General features: G+C 48.5%; 1 protein-coding gene across 7 annotated transcripts in view; it reads right to left on the bottom strand.

Annotated features, from left to right (window-relative positions):
* Positions 1 to 18,355, bottom strand: part of REC114 (REC114 meiotic recombination protein) — a 1,622,368-nt gene that overhangs the window by 573,009 nt on the left and 1,031,004 nt on the right. For all 7 annotated transcript variants that reach the window (XM_078685054.1, XM_078685052.1, XM_078685055.1 and 4 more), the window contains one exon: positions 12,246 to 12,419. In XM_078685054.1, coding sequence (XP_078541180.1) covers positions 12,246 to 12,419 — 174 coding nt within the window. The remainder of the gene's footprint in view (positions 1 to 12,245; positions 12,420 to 18,355) is intronic.

The raw sequence follows: 18,355 nt of genomic DNA, 5'->3' as shown, positions 1-18,355 counted from the left end.
AGGGGGCACAACCGGCAGGGGGGGCCGGGGGTCTTGGGGGACAGGGAGAGCAGGGGAAAGACAGGGGGTGGTCCCCGTTGTTGATCTTGGAGGGGAGCGGGGGGACTGGGAGGGGCTTGACGTATTTGAGTAGTGGGGGAGGGGATCAGGGAAGCCCGGGGAGGGCAGGGAGGGCCTGGGGGAGCGAATGCCTTGCAGGGCAAAGGGAGGGCGGAATGGGGGGGTCTCGGCGGGGCAGAGGCATGGCGCGGGGGCTGGCGTGACGGGGCGGAGGGATCCGACGAAGATGGAGCGGGCGTTGGGGGGTTGGCGTGGAGCGACGACAAGGAGGAGGTGTTAGAGCGGACGGGGGAAGAGGTGGGGCGGGGGCGCAGGGGAGGGGGGGAGGCGGGGCGGGTCGGGAGTCAGGTGCAGTGAGGGACCCAGCACACCAGTCCGGCCCTTTTTCTTGCAGGAGGAAGAGCGGCGAGGGGCTCCTGACTTGGCAGGGCTGTGGACGGCCCAGCTGCGCCAAGGCTAAGGGATGGCGGAGCCTCCCGCGGCGAGCCTGGTACCGGCAGGGGATCCCATCGTGGCTGGCACAAGACGGCCCGTGGCGAGCTCGCCGACCCCAGCACCCACGAGGCACCAGCGGCCTGGGGAGTTTCACCGGTGGAGGAGTGACACGCACGGGTTGTTTAATGTGGCTGGCAGGGGACAGTCGGCGCCGCCGACAGGACGGGGGTGGGGAGCTGGTTTTGTGCAAGGAGTGGAGGATGAGGATAGCTTGGAAGAAGGAGAATTGAGGGATGGCGAGGGCGGTGCAATAATGTTGTTGCTAGTGTTTTGCAGAAGTCACGGGGCCAGCGGGAGCGGACGGCCCGGAAATCTCGTTGGGAGCCGCGTGCGGGGTCAGTGGAAAGGCATGGTCGAGGACGGCCGGTGTATGCCTTGGTGACAGGTACGGGAGCAGCGGCGGCAGCGCGCTTGGTATCTGTGGGGGTGGGGGGTGAGGTGGGGGTGGGGACAAAGGGGGGGTTGGGGGTGTGTGGCTGCGTAAAGGCAGTTATGTGACAGACAAGGAGGTGGGGCCGGAGGAGGTGCTCCAGGAGCCGGCGGCCAACGTCGAGGGCGGGGGAGCCAAGGTGGCGCCGGACGGGGCGAAAGGGGCGGGGGTGCCCGGGTCCGGTGGTGCGACAGGGTGATCTGACCCGGGCGCAGCCGGGGTGGACAACACTAAGTTGGAGAGCAGGGAGCTAAAAATGAAGAAACTTCCGTATATGGGGGTCACGAAGCTGCTGGGGGCGCACTTGATACTGGCCACGAAGGAAAGGATTTGGAAGGGGGAGTACGTGGAGATTCTTAAGTTACTTCATCGGGAGGTGCGGGCGAAGGAGGGTTCGAAGGAAGAAGAGTATGAGCTCCAGAAAAGGCCGAAAGTGCCTTTCACGATAGAGAACTGGACGGCAGCCTTCCTGATCTTTGCGAGCGTGTACTGCGAGAAGTTTCCGGAGCGGTCGGTGTCCTTGTTGAAATACATGGATGTGATCAGGAAGGCCCAGATCACGGGGGGCGGTTTTGCCTGGGCGCAGTACGATGAAGAATTCAGAGCGCGCATGGCCTGGGACCCGGAGGCGAAATGGGGCGAGCTAGATACGGACCTGTGGCAACACACGATGGGGTTGGCAGGGTCGGGGAAGACCATTTTTACGGCGAGTGGGCTGCCCATAATTTATCAGCCCTTTCAGGGACGCCCCACCCGAGGAGGGGTGGGGGCAGGGGCCAAGAGTCCGTCATGCAGCGCAGGCCCTTGTTGGGACTACAACAAGGGTCTGTGTACGCGGGAGCATTTCCGTTTCCGGCATGAATGTTCCGGCTGCGGTAAATATGAACACCCCCTGCTCAGGTGCAGGGACGTGGCGGGCACTTCCAAAGGAGGTCAGAGAGGGGCAGCAGGTGGTCAGCTGGCGAGTTCCCAGCAGGCAGCCGGGTCAGGCAGAGGTGATAAGGGTCCTGGGGCCAAGGACTCTTACGCCGGTTAAGGTAGATCGGCTGGTGGCGGCGCTACGCGATTACCCTGCTGTGGGGGCTGCCGAACGTTTGAGGCAGGGTTTCGAGATGGGTTCCGCCTGAGGTACGGGGGCCCTCGGCGGCAGAGGTGGGCCGACAACTTGAAGTCTGCCAAGGAGCACCCGGAAGTGGTGCGGGGCAAACTGGAGAAGGAGGTGTGCGAGGGCCGCATGGCGGGTCCTTTCGAGGATTGGCCTTTGGAGGAGCTCATTGTCTGCCCGGTAGGGGTCGTGCCAAAGAAAGAGAGAGGACAGTTTTGGCTAATACAGCACTTGTCCTGGCCCGAGGGGGGCTCGGTGAATGATTTCATCGCCGAGCGGGAGACTTCGGTATCGTATTCCTCCGTTGATGCGGCCATGGCCATGGTGATGGCAGCGGGCGCAACGGCAAGGATGGCAAAGTGCGACATCAAGTCGGCTTTCCAGCTGCTCCCAGTCCATCCAGACAATTGGGGCCTACAGGTAATTCAGTTTGACGGCCGCTGGTATGTGGACAAAGCATTGCCGATGGGCTGCTCGATGTCCTGCGCACTTTTTGAATGCTTCAGTACGTTCCTGCAGTGGCTGTTTACGGAACGGACGGGTCACCAAGGTGTTACACACTACCTGGACGACTTTTTTCTGGTCTGCTCCCCCAGTTCTGCGGACTGCCAGACAGCGCTGAACAGGTTCAAGAGCTCATGGGGGAGTTGGGGGTGCCATTGGCACCGGAGAAAACAGTGGGGCCAAGCACGGCGATGTCCTTTTTAGGGATTGAACAGGATTCGGTGGCTATGGGGGCCCGTTTACCATTGGATAAGAAACAGCACATGCTGGAGTTGCTGGAAGGAATGTTGGCAAGACCCAAGGTTACGGTTTTAGAGATCCAAGTTCTGCTGGGCCCCCTCAATTTCGCGTGCAGAGTGGTGCGCGTTGGACGGACTTTTTGCAGACGGCTGGCCAGGGCTTTGGCAGGGCGGCACCCGCCCCATCACCACGTCCGGCTCCCCGCAGGAGTCAAAGAGGATTTATGGATGTGGCATTTTTTCCTGCAGCATTTTAATGGAATTCCCATGCAGTTGGGGGAGGCACTGGTGTGGGATGTGCAGATCTTCTCGGATGCGGCGGGGAGTGACGGTTTCGGACTGTGCTGGCAAGGGCGGTGATGCGCGGAAAAGTGGCCCCCGGAATGGGCGGGAGGGGGCAGGAGTATCGCCTTCCTCAAGCTTTTTCCTTTGGTGGTGGTGATGGAAGTGTGGGGGGGCTGCTGGCACACAGGAGGGTAACGTTTTATGTGGACAATATGGCAGTGGTGGAGGTGGTCAATCGACAGTCGGCGAAAGATGTACAGGTGTTAAAACTGCTGCGTGTGTTTGTGCTTGGCTGCTTGCGTTTTGATATTGCTCTCCGCGCATGTACCCGGGGTCGACAATGACATTGCGGATGCATTGTCTCGTTCGCAGTGGGGGAGATTCAGTGGCTTAGCCAAGGATGCAGACCAGGAGCCGACCAGCATTCCCCCTCAGATGTGGTACGTAGGCAACACAGGATGTTGCAGCTGGTTCTAGGGTCCTTGGCGGTGTCGACGAAGGTGACGTACTTGACTGCTTGGGGAGATTTCTTGGCATCCGGGTTGCGGAGGCGAGACATGACAGGGGAAAGGCTGGATGTGGTGCAATTCATTTTAGATTTGATTGAGAAGGGTCTCTCGTGGGTCACGATTGCAGGCAAACTGGCGGGGATAGCCTTCATGGGCAAGTTGCTGTGGGGGTATGCGCCGTCGGCGGGGGAACTCGGGTCTCGCATGTTGGAGGGGTGGGCAAGAGAATGCGGGAGGGGATGCAGGGTCCGCCAGCCGTTGTCGCCGGGGTTGATGGTGCAGGTCATCGATGCGTTGCCGGGTGTGTGTTTTTTCTCCGGGGAGGCCTGTTTGTTTGCTACCCTGATGACATGGATGTTTGCGGGAGCATTTTGGGTTTCTGAGTTGCTGGGTGTGCGGAAGGACGTGGGGTTGCAATGGTCAGAGGTGTCCTTCCGGGTAAGGGAGGTACGCGTTTGGTTGAGGGGTGCGTAGACGGATCAGAGGGGGGTGGGACGTTGGGTTTCCCTGTCGGCGGGTGCGTCGGAAGGGGGGTGCCCGGTGAGGTGGGCTTGCGTCTGAGAGCGGCAGAAGGGACAGATGGGTCAGTTTTTCGTAAGGCATTGAGGAGGCTGGGGCTGGATGGGAAGCGCTTTGGCACCCACTCTTTCAGAATCGGAGCGGTGTCGGAGGCTCACCGGCAGGGGCAGGGGCGAGGGGACATCATGCTGCTGGGCAGGTGGTCGTCGGACAGCTATCGGCGGTACATTCGGGAAGCGCACAGCGTTTGAAGCGCGCGGTGAATGTGGGGGACATGGTATTTCCTGTTTGTTTCTTTCTTAGGTTCAGTTGCGGGTCCCCTCGCTAGAGACATGGCGGTCTGGATCGTGGGGCATTCTTTTGTTAGGAGGGCCCAGGTGTAGACACAATCCAGTTATTTCGGTGACAATTTGGGTTTCAATTCGAATGTGTTTTCTATACGTTGGAAAGGAAAAGGGGGCATGTTGTGGCGGGAACTGGTATCCACTCTCAATTCCATGGTAGTAGCGGGTAGGTGTCCGGATGTCCTTGTGTTGCATTTGGGGGAAAACGATATGGTGAGAGAGACTGGTCTTGTGCTGATGAGGGCCATGAAAAGGGATCTGGGGGAGATTAAAAGGAGGTGGTCAGGCTGTGTGGTGGTGTGGACAGAGTTTGTGCCGCCTCGGGTGTCGAGGGGCACAGTGCATCCTCAGGCAATTGACAAGGCACGAAGAAAGGTCAATGTTGAGATGATGAGGTTCTGTAGGCACCTGGGTTTCTCTAGGATATGGCATAAGGACATAAGGGATGACGCCCCGGAACTGTTTAGGGGGGACGGGGTACATTTGACCCATATGGGCATAGATCTGTACCTGCTAGAGCTTCGCGAGGTGTTGGCACGGTTGTTGGGGGTTCGTTAGAGTTCGGGATGGTTCTGTCAGGTGTTGGGGGAGCGGGGTGGGGGGGGCAGGATAAGTAGGGAGGCGGTGTAGCCACCTATCCTCCCAACTTTTCCTGGGTGGCGGTGTTGGTTTTGGAAGTTGGCCAAGTTTGGCTGGAGTTTTTGGTAGTTAGCGTAAAGTTGGGGAGTTGGTTTCAGGATCGGGAAAAGGTTAAACAGTTTGGAGGTTTTACATTGGGGCTCATTAGTTACAGTTGTAGGAAGAAGGTTAGGTTTGGGGTCAAGAAGATCAAAGGTTATGGGATAGGATTGGGTATTATGGTATTTATGTAATGTATTTGCATTTAATGTATTGTGTTTTTGCAGAGTGGGGGATGTTTTATCATGTGGGGATTGTAGGGGCGGGGTGAAGAAACCCAAGGGGTCAGGTAACTCGAGGTTTAGAGAGGTTTTAGTTTTGTAAGGCGAGGAGCCAGTGAATAAAGTTTGTGATGTGCACCTGTTTCAATAAAGCGGCCTTTTACACACAAAATACAGTTGTCAGTCTGGCTTACCCCCCTCCTCCCTCCCAAGGGGGTTTTGGGGGGCAGTCGAGCCTCAAGGTCTGCCGCCCGGGCAGATTGGGAGGGGGAGGGGGTTGAGATGGCGGCGGCCATTTTAGGACATTGGGCTGCTTGGGGATAGCCCAAAAGCAGCCCAAATTTAGAAAAGAGCCCAAGGGATTTAGGGGTTAACTGCGTCTGCCCAGCCACCATTTTAGGTTTGGTAACCTGGTGGCTGGGAGCGCTTCAGGAGAGGTTTTTGTCGAGGCTTTGGGTCGAGTTTGTCTGGCTTTTCTGGCCTGCTCGCCGCCTCGGAAGCTCGCTAGGACTCAGGTAAGGCACCCGGGCCGTGAGGAGGGGCGGAGCAGGGCCCTGGGGAGTGGGGCTGGGGGCACAGGGGTGCGGGGGGCCGGGGGAGGTCTCTTCGGCAGGGACAGTCTGTGGATTTGCCGTCCAGGCCGGCAGTTGCAGTGTTGGACCACCCCGCTGCGTCGGGGGCAGTCGGAGAAGTGCTGGCGGGGGGGGTCCGGGGTGGAGGTCGCACCTCTGCCCGGGCCCTCAGAGGCGTGTGCAGGCGGGCCGGTCCGGGCAGCGGGGAGCGAGCGGGGGGAGGCGCGAGGAGCGCTTCCCCCGTCGTGGCCCGGTATGAGGAGAGGAGAGGAGGTGAGCGTGCGTCGTTTCGGGGCAGCGCGAAGAGCGCTCCCCCCGCGGCACGTGAGGAACGGCGCTTTCATGTGGGAGTGGCGGGAGGGAAGGCGAAGGCCAAGCGGGCCCCCCGGGAGGGAAGCTCATCGAGGGCACAGAAACGGGTGGTTAGCAAGGACGCGATAGGCACGCGACAAGGGGGGGCTGGCAGTCCCCCTCGCCGAGCCCAGGCAGAGCGTGGGGGCAAAGCGCTGGAGGGGGAGGCGGGGAACGGTGCTTGGGGGGGAGTAAGGGTGCCTGGAAAGGGGGCGGCGGGGGTATGGTCCGGTTGGGGGGGGCAGAGGGGGGAGCTGGATCTGGGGGGCGGCAGCCAGTGGGCCAGTTACCTCGGGGAAGCCAGTGGGGCGATAGAGAATGATGGGTTATTGGTGAATGTCATCACCCAGGGTTCTTTTGATCCAGCATCATTGTCTTTACAGAAGAATGTATAGCCTTAAGACAGGCCACCTACTGAACCTTCCACTAAGAAATACCTATTAATTTCCTTTTACTCTGACAGTTTAACCTATGACCCCCACACGTTCCGCGGGCCTTCCTGTTGTAATGTGGCATGTGGGTTTTAGGATAACATGAGTTGGGAAGGTCAGACTCCTGAAACTGCTGTGAAAGACCCTTAGTAGTCTGTTGTGAATGAGCTGTACCGTGAAACCATATTGACTGTGATTTGTGCATGACCTAGAAATTTGCTCCTATGAAGAGTCTTCCCTGGCTCCCTGGATCTTTTTATAAGTAGTAAAGAAAATGGGATGTCACAGTGGCACAATGTCATACAGAGGACAGCAGATGGCATCATCTCTCCTCTGCCCCTGTCACTAATTGAAATTAGCTGTGTAAGGCATGTCTTGCGTGCTTTGCACATGAACAATACGAAGCTCCATACTTCTGCCGGATAAGCACAACACTACTTACTGGTGGAAAGATGCAAAGGATGGGACTAACTTATTTCTGAGGCATCACCTAAGCCGTTGGGAGAATGTAGGGTGATTTCTTTCCTTGTATGAACATTGGTTGTGAGTTCCTAGCAAATGCATTGTTTTCTTTCGGCGGGAGGAGGGACTCAATCTGGTTCTGCTGCACATTTTGTTTATCAGTACCTTTTCTGTTGCTATTACTTGTTGCTATTGCCTCATGTGCAGGTACAGTAGCTTGTGAAAGCCTCCCCCAATATGGTATATGTCTACCGGATATTAAGGCAGGCACATGTGGAAATGTGCATAAGGTGAAGGCGCATCAGTTCTATGTTTCAATTTCTATGCAGAAGAGAAGGTGCATTACTGCCACTCATGCAGCCTCAAAGTGGCTTTTATACTATGTGTTTCTGCATGTCTATGTTGCTTGTACGTTTCTAAGGGGTGGCTAGAGTGAAAGATCATGCAAGTAGTCTGCATGTTGTCATTTAAGTGTCCACTTTGAGCTATTGAAGAAGCACCGATATCATGTTGTATTCCATTGACATTTTGTCACAAAGGCACGGCTTTAAAACCATATGCAACATATTGAAAGGATTCACACAACCATTGCACTCAATTTTCCTATAAACAACTGCTTGATTTGCTTCTACAGGGAACTAGTGCTTGTGAGTCATCTGCCAGATTATGAATTATTAGATAATTTCATGCTCTTCTCTATACCGAAATCTAGAGTTTCTGGAGGTGTATTTAACATCGCCCAAGCATTTTGTCTAGTGCGTTTCATTACGTTCTGTCCCCAGGCATTGTTCCCACCATTCCTTTAAGGTCCTCACCTTTTTCTCTGTTGTGTGCACTAATGCTGAGTGAAGGCAGGGAACTGCCTTCCGCGGTGCCCCATGCGTCAGCACAACTTGTAGCAGCTGTGAGGTCGACGAATCCCCCCACCAGTGTTCCAGTTGTTGTACCAATGCTCCGTAAAGCGTAAATTCACGGGGTGCCACCCCATAAACTTTACACATATTCTTAAAGGACTGCAGTGTTTTTTCCTCATACATGTCTTCCTTTGTCTGTATTTCTGCTCTGGCTACGGAAGCCCGTCATATCATAGTCAATGTGGCACAGTCTGGGAGAGAACACAATGGTAGGTGTGGAGTGTAATGCAGTCTGCTATACTCCTCGGTTATGGTGTCCCTTGGTGCATTAGGTCAGGACATTGCAGTCAAAACTAACTGGTGACCAAAGTACAATACAAAAGCTCCGTAGCATGATTTAACACTTCAAGGCATTTAGAAAATTGCACCATTTGTCCGCTCTTTTTTCAAAATGTTCTCGGGGTACCACCTCCCCCGAACCCCGCATAGGTAGTTCAGGCTCGCTCGCTAAGCTTGAACGCCAAAGTGCAGTATGACAATAATTTTGCGCCTCACCACTTTCAGGTGTCACCAGCCACCATTGCTCTGGCCACAGGTAAGCCCCTTGTAAAAGGTACCATGAGTACCTAGAGTTCTGTAACCAGAGAAGGCTTCTAAGGGAAGCACCATTTGTGCCACCCTTAGAGGCCCTGTACCTTAACACCCACACACTGCCATTGAAGGCGGTGTGTTTTAGTGCAGATAAAACTGAAGAGTTGACATGGCACTCATCCCTGTGTGCCATGCCTACACCCCACTGCCTTAAGCCTAGGTAAGCCACCCCTCTAGTAGGGTGCACTAGCCCTGAGGTGAGGGTAAAGTGGCATGTGCCCTGTACCCGTACAGTGTCTAAGTCCTTTCTTAGACATTGCAAGTGTAGTAAAGCCATAAAGAGTATATGGTCTGGGAGTTGGCCATTACAAACTGCACAACTCCATAATGGCTTTAATAGCTCTGGGAAGTTTGGTAGCAAACTTCTCAGCACCTAAGACCCCCACTGATGCCAGTGTGGGATTTAATGTAAAATGCACTCAGGGAGCATCTTGCCGTTTGCCACCACCAGACAGGTTACTGAATCCCTGGGTGGAGAGCCTCCGCTCTTTGGGTCCAGAAAAAAAGTACGTCTTGGGCAGAGGTGTCATGCCTCCTCCCCCAGCATGGGCTGGGTCCACGAACGGGAAGCTTCAAAGGCCTAGAACCTTTGTGAGCTGCCCACAGCAAATGGCTTCCACTGGTTCTGCCCCCACTTTGTTAGGAGAATTTTGGGAAACCAAGCTAGCAGGAGAGGTGTGCCCACCTTTGCCAACCCCACCACTCAGGTGGGGGAGGCGAGGTGAAGCACACATCTCAGTCCCCTCCATCTTGAAGATGAGGGGACTCAACCAATCAGTTCATTGAAAAAGACAGAAAATGCCTCAGGAGATAGGGGAAGCTCGTCCACACCTCCCGAGGCCCAAAAAAAAGCAAATCTCTCTGCTGTTTGCGCTTGTGCACATGACGGAATGGTTACTAAATCGCAAAACATGATTTGATACATGTAAAAAGCCTTTTTTGCGTTCGCAAATGAACCAATTTTGCAAATCGGGCCGTTTGTAAAAGCAAATTTGGTTGATACATGTGGCTCATAGGGTCTAAAAGAGTCCAAGTGTAAAACAAATTGAGACGCCGTGATCGGAGATCAGTCTGTTTCCTCTCTGGAGCTACGTGTTTGTTCTTCTCCGCCCTTGACTTTCTTTTCATTGTGATCTATTTGCATTTGGTTCAGCTGCTGCTTGTTACAGGTTGTGAAACATCATTGGTTTTTGGCGGTATGTGATCCTTAACCTCGCCGGGTACAGCAGGGCATATGGGATATTTAGAAATACCAGCTTTTTTTCACCATAGTGTATGCTATGTGTATTTCCTGCTCAGTCACAATAAAATGTGGGTAAAGTGAGATTTTGCTGCCCTGGTATTGTAGATATCTTTTCTCTCCTGCGAGCTGAAGTGTTCAAGCCCAAAAGTTCAACAGTCTGTCAACGATGGTCAGGGACAGCACTCCCCCAAGTAGGCACACCGCCTATGAGCGATGTGATCTTTCCAAATCAAATAGTGTAGCAAATTTCTTCTTGCCCAGCAATGTAGCGAGGATGCAAGTTATAGTTACCTTAGGACATGAGTTGTACTTAATTGAGATAACTATAACTGCTGCATTTCTATGGTTTTGGATATGTAAAATGTAATATACATTTTCGCAAGTTTACAAATACATTTTATTCACACATTCATTCTTATATATTTTAAAACTAAAAATGAAAAAATGAAGTTAAGGTAACTTATGTAGTCTTTCTATAAATGCAATCCATAAATGTTATGGATCTGCAGATCCATTGCGACTCCCTGGACAAATAAGGGATCTGCCAGTTATATTGCACACATTCAATACTAAAATAACAACACATTTTATACAAACCCATTTCAATTGCAATTTCCATAAGAGTATAATTGCCTTTCTGTAGGTGAGTGAGTGGCTGTGAGAGTGACTGTGTGGATGTCTGAGTGGCGATTAGGGTGTGTGAATGGTTGTGTGGGTCTGTAAATGGGTGTATGGTTGTATGGGTAGGTGAATGGGTGTGCAAGGGGCTGTATAGGTGTGTGAGTGATTGTGAAAGTATATAAGTGGGTGTGTTTGTGGGTCTGTGAGTGGGTGTTTGAGTGGCTGCATGGGTGGCTACATGGGTGGGTGTGTAAGTGGGTGTGTGAATGGGTGTATGAATGGGTGTGAGTAGCTGTATGGGTGTGTGAGTGGTTGTGTGGGTGTCTAAGTGGTTGTGTGTGGTTGTATGAGTGGTTTTGTGGGACTGTGAGTGGGTGTGTGTGTTGTTTTTATTGGGGTCTAGATCAGCAGATCTGGGTGGATCCGCTGATCCTCAAACGCTAAAAAAACTTTTTAAAACAATTTTCTGACCATGAGGGGTCTCTCACAGACCCCTCCATCAGCCCCACGGGTTCAGGTTACCTTTCCCATGCCCCTTCCATCACATTTAAATTGTCGCCCCCCTCCCCCCCCCCCCCCCGGGAGCCGAGTCCTGATGCACAAAATTGCGGCCGCAACTTTCCTCCTAGGTTAACTTGCGGCCAGCCAATTACAGCATTACGGTTGGTGCATGGATCCGCGTCTCTGGATATACATACATCTCTTTACTTTAATAACTCCAAAACTACTGAGCAGATTTATACAAAATTACAAAAAGCACTCTTTTTGGACCAAGATCTAGCCTTCTGCCAAATTTGCTATAATTCCATTCAGTGGTTCAGTCAGTAGTCTTGTCTAAAATCTCTATCTGAAATTGATTGGGGAAAACTAACTCCCCCTTTTTGTTGGTCCTCGCTTGACAGGTCACCACGAAACTTTCCAGACAGCAGCTGATGTGACTGGCAAACTAGTTTAGAAAATTTCCTGAAAATTTGTCAAAAGGCACCAACGTTATTAGCAAAACAAAAAACGCTCTTCCTATAGAAACTAGGTCCTACTTATAACTACCTATTGGTGACTGCCAGTAGGAGATACATTATATATATATCTGGCAAGTCGGCCGGGTCTTGCTAGTGGGTATCTTACTTCCTGCTCATACATCCAAACATGCCGTGCATGAATGAATCGCAGAAAGAGGCAAACCACATCGGAACTGCTTTACTTTAATTCTTTCATGAATTGTTCCGGCTAAACACCTTTTCAGGTGGAACCCTTCGTTAAAGAATTGAAGCAAAGCCATATCTGGTGGGGTCTGCCTCCTTCTGTGCCAGCGTTTGTGCAAGGAATGTTTGGATAAAGGTATTATATATATATATATGCAGGAAACACAGGTTAGTACACACGCTTTAGATGGAGAGAAGTTTCTTTATAGGAACACTCTATAACACCACCAACACTCCAATTCTGCTCACCTTAAATGTTTGTTTTTCTAGCAGACTTTTTAGGCATAGGATTAGCATAGTGACATCCACGATGAGCTAGAAAATGAAAATCCTTTAGCCATTTTCTTCAGAAAATTATTTTCAGCACTCTCTTCTTCACCACCTGTTAACCATACATCTGTTCAATGGTTCACTCAGGAATGGTTTGAGCATTGGGATAATTACTCTTTTGTATTTTCTGTCTGCTTACCGCATGATGTGATGAATCATTTGTTGCCAACTTGCCTTCCTGAGCCACTACACCATACTCTTGTTCTTGGACAGCGATGTAGGCTTGAAGTACCTGTACACAGTGACTACAATGTTCTAACGACTGCTCCTTGGACATTCCACTGAACTGCAGACGAAACATGCGACTCTCATTCTGTAAAAACAGACACGTTTTAGTTATATTTATTGATTTTGTGTGATTCTACAAATAAAACCCAGTGCTCTAAAAAATAACATTTATCTCCTGTATGGTTGCATCAGGTGTTCTACAACAACGCTATATATATAAACCCTCAAAAAAGCCTGTCGAGTGTTCTTGGTTTACTGACCAAAGCCAGTAAGACCGTGTCTTAGGAATTCCAAGCCAGTTAGCCCTTGTGTCGTCACTGTAATTTGGCGCGTCTATTATGTTCCACTCCTGCCCATCTAATTTTATCTTTCAACAATAAAAATATAGGAGGTGCAGTAATAAGTTCCAGACCACAGTGATTCTTTTTTTGCTAAGACGTATGCTTAGTTAGCAAAAATGCTTGTGGAGACACCTGGGTAATTTTCCCAACAAGCATGATGATTGTAAATATTGTCTCTTTAACATTTGTTACTGTGGACACTAGCGTAATGTTATAGCTTTAACATTGGGCATCGCCCTCTCACTATAAAAGTCTGCACTCGGAGTTCAACATCTAGGGAATGAGCCATTGCACTGATCAACTTCTTATTAAAGCATATGGTTGCTAAGTAAGTTTGGTTACATTATTATAGTGCATTAGTTTAAATACTGAGTTTCTGGACACATTTTAGTGTGTTCTACTTTTTCTGTCTATTCAGTATGAGTCACTTCTCCATCAAGCTTTAAGTTCAACAGTTCTCTCCGTTACATGCCGGTCTGGAATGGCCCGAAAATGAATCTTAATAGCCGGGATACCATTCTTTTCTCTTTCTATATATCAAGATAAGTTTCAATGTATCAAACATCTGTGGTTGGCTTGCAGTGTTTTCCATATGAGGAGGCTAGCTAGCCAGTGTCAATGCACTGTATGTGATGAATTGGCATGTTGTTATATTGTACGTTTCTGATATCTTCCAATGCAGTGAGCAAAGTGTGCCATTGTAATTTGTCGCCCACAGAAATGATCCCTGAATTAATCAATTTACGTCCATATTACAGCCTAATTATTTCTTGAAATTACATTGGGCACTATATTGAGATGTCCGGGGCCTATACAGGTTCAAGTCAAAGGAATTTAGGCATCTTTGCCAGTACTGTCTATCTATGTTTCCTAACTTAGGAGAAGCGGGGTCTGCTGCTATTTCACTAAGCACAGCTTCATACAATGTAGTCCTGGGTAACTCGACTTCCTGGTATTTTCTCTCTTCACATTCACTTCTCAGAGGAATTATCTAGTGGGCCATTGTAGTTGGACTGAAAGGTAATACAACTTGCAGTTTCGGGGCCCTCAGGCCACACCTGTCCAATGGCAACTGCAGTTTTCTAAGGTCCAACATTTTCCTCCTTTTAGCTTATACAAAATCAGAAACTGAAAGCAGTGTGTACGTACGTCTGTAGAGAACTTCTGATGAAGACTGACAGATACAGTGGTGAACAAATATAGAAAGTTGGTAGTATTACCAGCTTAAATACTGCCACTCTACCGTGGGAGAATGGGAGTGTATACTAGAAGAAGACTGTCTTGCATAGAGCCATCAGCAACCTACCAATGTTAAACAGTTTCATATTATCGTTGTTGTGCCCTCCGAGGTGACTGGGCTCACTGCCCAACTGATTGCAGTGGAAAATTGGAGATTTCTCCTAACAGACATCATTAAGCTTGATTATTTATACTTCGAATTGCAGACTTCCCTAACATATGCTATATGGAAGTGTCTATTTAACCGGTCGCCAGTCAAACAGTACATAATCGCTGCTGTTTAGCTGGCCATAGATTAAATAGTAGAGATAATTTACAATTTGACTAGCGGCTTAGTGGGAAAGAAGTCTTCATTTAGCTGGCCATAAAGAAAAAAGGGACTTCATTCAATGGTAGTGAGGTGTACATCTTGTGATGGGGATGCAACATGTATGAATGATTTGAAAGTAAGTGCATAAACACATGTACAATAGTTTGTAAAAAGGTTAAGTGCATTAATTAAGCTAAGCATCTTTACAGATGAAAAAAGTAAAATCAATTTTGAATAAAAACATATTTGTTATTTGAATATTCAAATAAGACACATGTTGAAATCAAACAGAAGCATGATATGGCACGCAGATATTTTGCGCTTTAGTCAGGGAGTATTTGGCTGTCAGCAAATAAATACTGAGTATGGTTTTGAAACAGGTTAGATAAACGTTTTATTCACTCATGAGAATACATTGTTTTTTAATGGCCATGATGCTCCTTTTGATGATTTTGGAAGGCTGGGTTCTTTTTGCGCTTCTTGTGGAAGGCCTTGTGCAAGCTTTAGTCTTCTGTTTATGGGGTATTATGCTTATTTAGTATTTTAAATCTGGCAACACAACAGCAGTCAACAAGCAGAAATAAACAGGCAATACGTAAAGTAGGTAATTGGTGTTTGGGGGCACAGAGCTTTGAGATCCTTGAAGGAGGTAATTTGAGTGAATCACTGTAATAGTACCTCTCTGGAATGGGGACGTGAAAGCTGGACACAGACAAGTAATGGATCTGGGTAATTTACAGGAGGGGCTCACTCTGCTGCCAGGAAATAAACACACTTGTTCATACTATTCACACAGCAGAGTAGGTTTAGGACACTAGTGCTTTGTGGTCCCAAGTCATGAGCGGCCCATTCAGCCACACTAATATTTTAGTCATCTGCACAATGCATCTTGGGAATGATAGTTTTGTTTTTCAACATGTAAAGAAGTGTTTAAGGGGCAAGCTCCTGTCTTTACTAGGCTCTCATGTCTGTATTCAACAGTTCTGTCTAAGCAAAAGAAATCTGTACGCCCAAAAAAAGAAAAATCTGTTTGACAGGCTTCTATTCTAGGCTGTACCTGAGTAAAGGCATTCTGGTGGAAACCAGTATCATGGGTGACCAGAACTAGTGAGACCACGGCCAGGATGAGGATCAGGAGAACCAAAATAATCCAGGAAAGGAGTACTTGAAACAGGACTAGAAGTACAGCCAACGTCTAAAGGCACAGCAGGATCTGGTGAAGAAGGAAGACAAGGTGCAGGAGGACACCTATGTGAGTCCAGGCCACATGTATTAGAATATCCCTTTTGTAAATTATTCTTATTCATGCTTATAATACTGCCAGCCTCTATTTATTTAATTTAAAAGAGTTTTATATAGAGCGAACATGACCCGGTATCGGGTATCAGAGCGCTTTACATAGCACCAGTTGCGTCACATGAGGACACATTCATTTTTTGTTAGGCATGGGGAGATGAAGTGATTTACCCAGAATCACAGGATGTTCAGCGTCGTTGCCAAAACTCGACCCCAGTTCCCCAGATTTGAGGATGCCCGCCCTAGCCATTAGGCCAACTCCTCTCCCCAGACTCCCCCAGCCTCTAGAAACTCTTACCTCTTTAGCCCACAAATAGAACAAATAAATACTTATTTGCGGAAAAATCAGGGCATGCAAAGTGAATAAAATGCTGGAACTGTTACACACTGACCTCAGAGTGTAGAAGACACGGTCTAATGCTGGCACAGTAGTCTGAGGCTGGATCTGAGCGCACAGGGACTAAAACTTGGCTTAGGGGTTTAAAGATGGATGCACCTTCCTGCACAAAAACAATCCTTTAACTAATTTACCTCTTTCAATTTGTGCTGAAGAATGCCACAAGCATAGAAAAAGGAAGTAACGAGGAGCAATACCGTTATTTATCCTCGTTATGCCTCACTAGGGAAGGCGTATCATTTTGACGCAACCCTAGGTTTAATCACTCTAGTAAATAAGTGATAGCGTCAAAAGAACATGGGTGCGTGCCTTAGAACGCCCATGCTCCACCCATGGAACACCATCTCAACACAGATTAGCTCTGTATTGCGATACTCAGGATTTTCTAAGCCGCGCAGAGCCATGCAAGGTTGCTTTGCTTTGCTTAGTAAATCCTATTTAAGGGCTTGTGATGCATTGCACCACCTTGTTGGATGCAAAGGCAATGCAAGCCCTTAGTAAATCTGCCACTTAGTGTGTAGTAAGACTCCTTGTGTGAGGAATGTCGTAGTGCATGAACCAGTGGGTTGCATTTTGCATGACATGACGCAGAGTAGCTGCAGCTTTCCCTCACAGTGGGAGTGTGTTGACTACAGCCCTGTGGATAGAGGGTGGAGACCCCAAATGGAAGTGAGTGAGAACGGGGAAAAGGCTACACTAAAAAACATTCTGTGTGGTCCTTTTAAGCAACGGGTTGCTGGGTAGTTCTTCCTGGGAGACGGAATAGGATAGATGGTAGAAGTAAGGGCAGGTCACAGGTTCCTCTTTTTAAAGATGTCAAAGTTTCTAAGCAAGGCTGCTCTTTTGTCTCTACTTGATGAGTACTCAGAAAGGCTGATGACACCAAGTGCTGAGATCTCATGGTTCATTGTGTTCTTGGTTTGGATGCAGCACCATTGCTACTGCTGTGAGAGCCATCACCTAGCACACAGGCTGTGTCTGAGTGACAGCCAGAAAACAATATTTGAAAGAGAAACACCCCAAATCAGTTCTGAAACCTCATTAGTGGATCTACATCTGCTGTCTGGAAAATGAGTATTTAAGTGGAACTGTGAAACGATTGATCAGGTGGTCATAAGACTAGAGGTAACAAAATGCCTGTTTATTCAATATCTTATTTCTTACACTATTTCTATTAAAATCAATAAAGTGATTTAATGGCAAATTTCATTCATATTCTAATTACATTCAGTTCAATTAATTATAGTCCCATTCCATTGCTCAAGGCTTCTCGGCAGAATGCTTCCTCTGATGGCCTAACAAAGTATAGGCCGTCAAAGGAAGGACTTTATACCATGTAAACAATTTAGATTACAATCTGTCCATAAGGAACGGAAAAAAACATAAGGATCCTCTTATCCTAGGAGAAAACTCCCAGCGTGTGGGACCATTAGTGTTTTTTGCTTTTCGAAAACCAACTCCTGCTTCAGGAGTTTGTTTTTTAACTAAATATTTATTTTTTTAAAGTTTGCTAGTCGCCAATCATGTCTGACTGTACAACAGAACAAATGTTTTGTACTTGTACAAGAACTGACATGACAGCAGTTCCTGTCAATATAGAGAGTGGTCCAGCAAGGTGTTGGAGGTATTGTCCTTCGCCATCCTGACAGAGATAACTCCGTACTTGACTCTCTAAATCAGGCCAATGGTTTTTCTTGGTTTTGTCATGAGATTGGAATGAAGTCTCTCAATTATACTATGTTGGTCACCTCAAAAGGGGCCCTATGCAATTATTTCTATTTTGACATAAATCACCCAAAATATAGTTGGCTTTATGTTACTGGGATAAAGCATTTCTATTTCTGGTTATTGCTTTTACAATTAATTGTTTAAAGGTGTTTTGGTCTGATTTGTTTATTTGAACTTAACCAGAATGAATAATTCCAGAATGCACTGATTAGCTGAAGGAAAATAGGTGTACTCAGAACATGCAGCCTTTTAGTAATCCTATTTCTAGACCATGTACATTTCCATGGCTTTGTGTGTAAGTATATAGGTTTAGAAAGACAAATTTAAACAGTCTGGCAAAGGTTCTAATCCTATTTATCATTAGTGAAATCTGCTGGTAAATGTAAAGGAGCAGGAGCATTTGTGGAGCCCTAGACAGTTCCATACTGGCTTGCCAAGTTGCTATGTTTTGGCCCACAGTGTAATGGAGAGGCATTCTGTGCCATGTCTGTCAAAATAACCCGGAAAGAATTAAAAAAAATTGATCTTTAGTTCTACAAGTTAGTGCCTTCATCTAAGCCGTTTTTAGCACTAAGGGCCTCATGTTGCAAATTTACAAGATTTGTGACCACAAAAGTTCTCATCATTACGTATAAAAACCTTTTTTAAGTTTTAGAAATGTCTTTGGACTACTAAAAGGACCTTTGCAATTGTTTTAGAACTGCAACTAG

The sequence above is a fragment of the Lissotriton helveticus genome, chromosome 3_2 (assembly GCF_964261635.1).
Source record: "Lissotriton helveticus chromosome 3_2, aLisHel1.1, whole genome shotgun sequence".
NCBI classification, from domain to species: Eukaryota; Metazoa; Chordata; class Amphibia; order Caudata; family Salamandridae; genus Lissotriton; species Lissotriton helveticus.
This window is presented reverse-complemented; position numbering and strand designations above follow the sequence as displayed.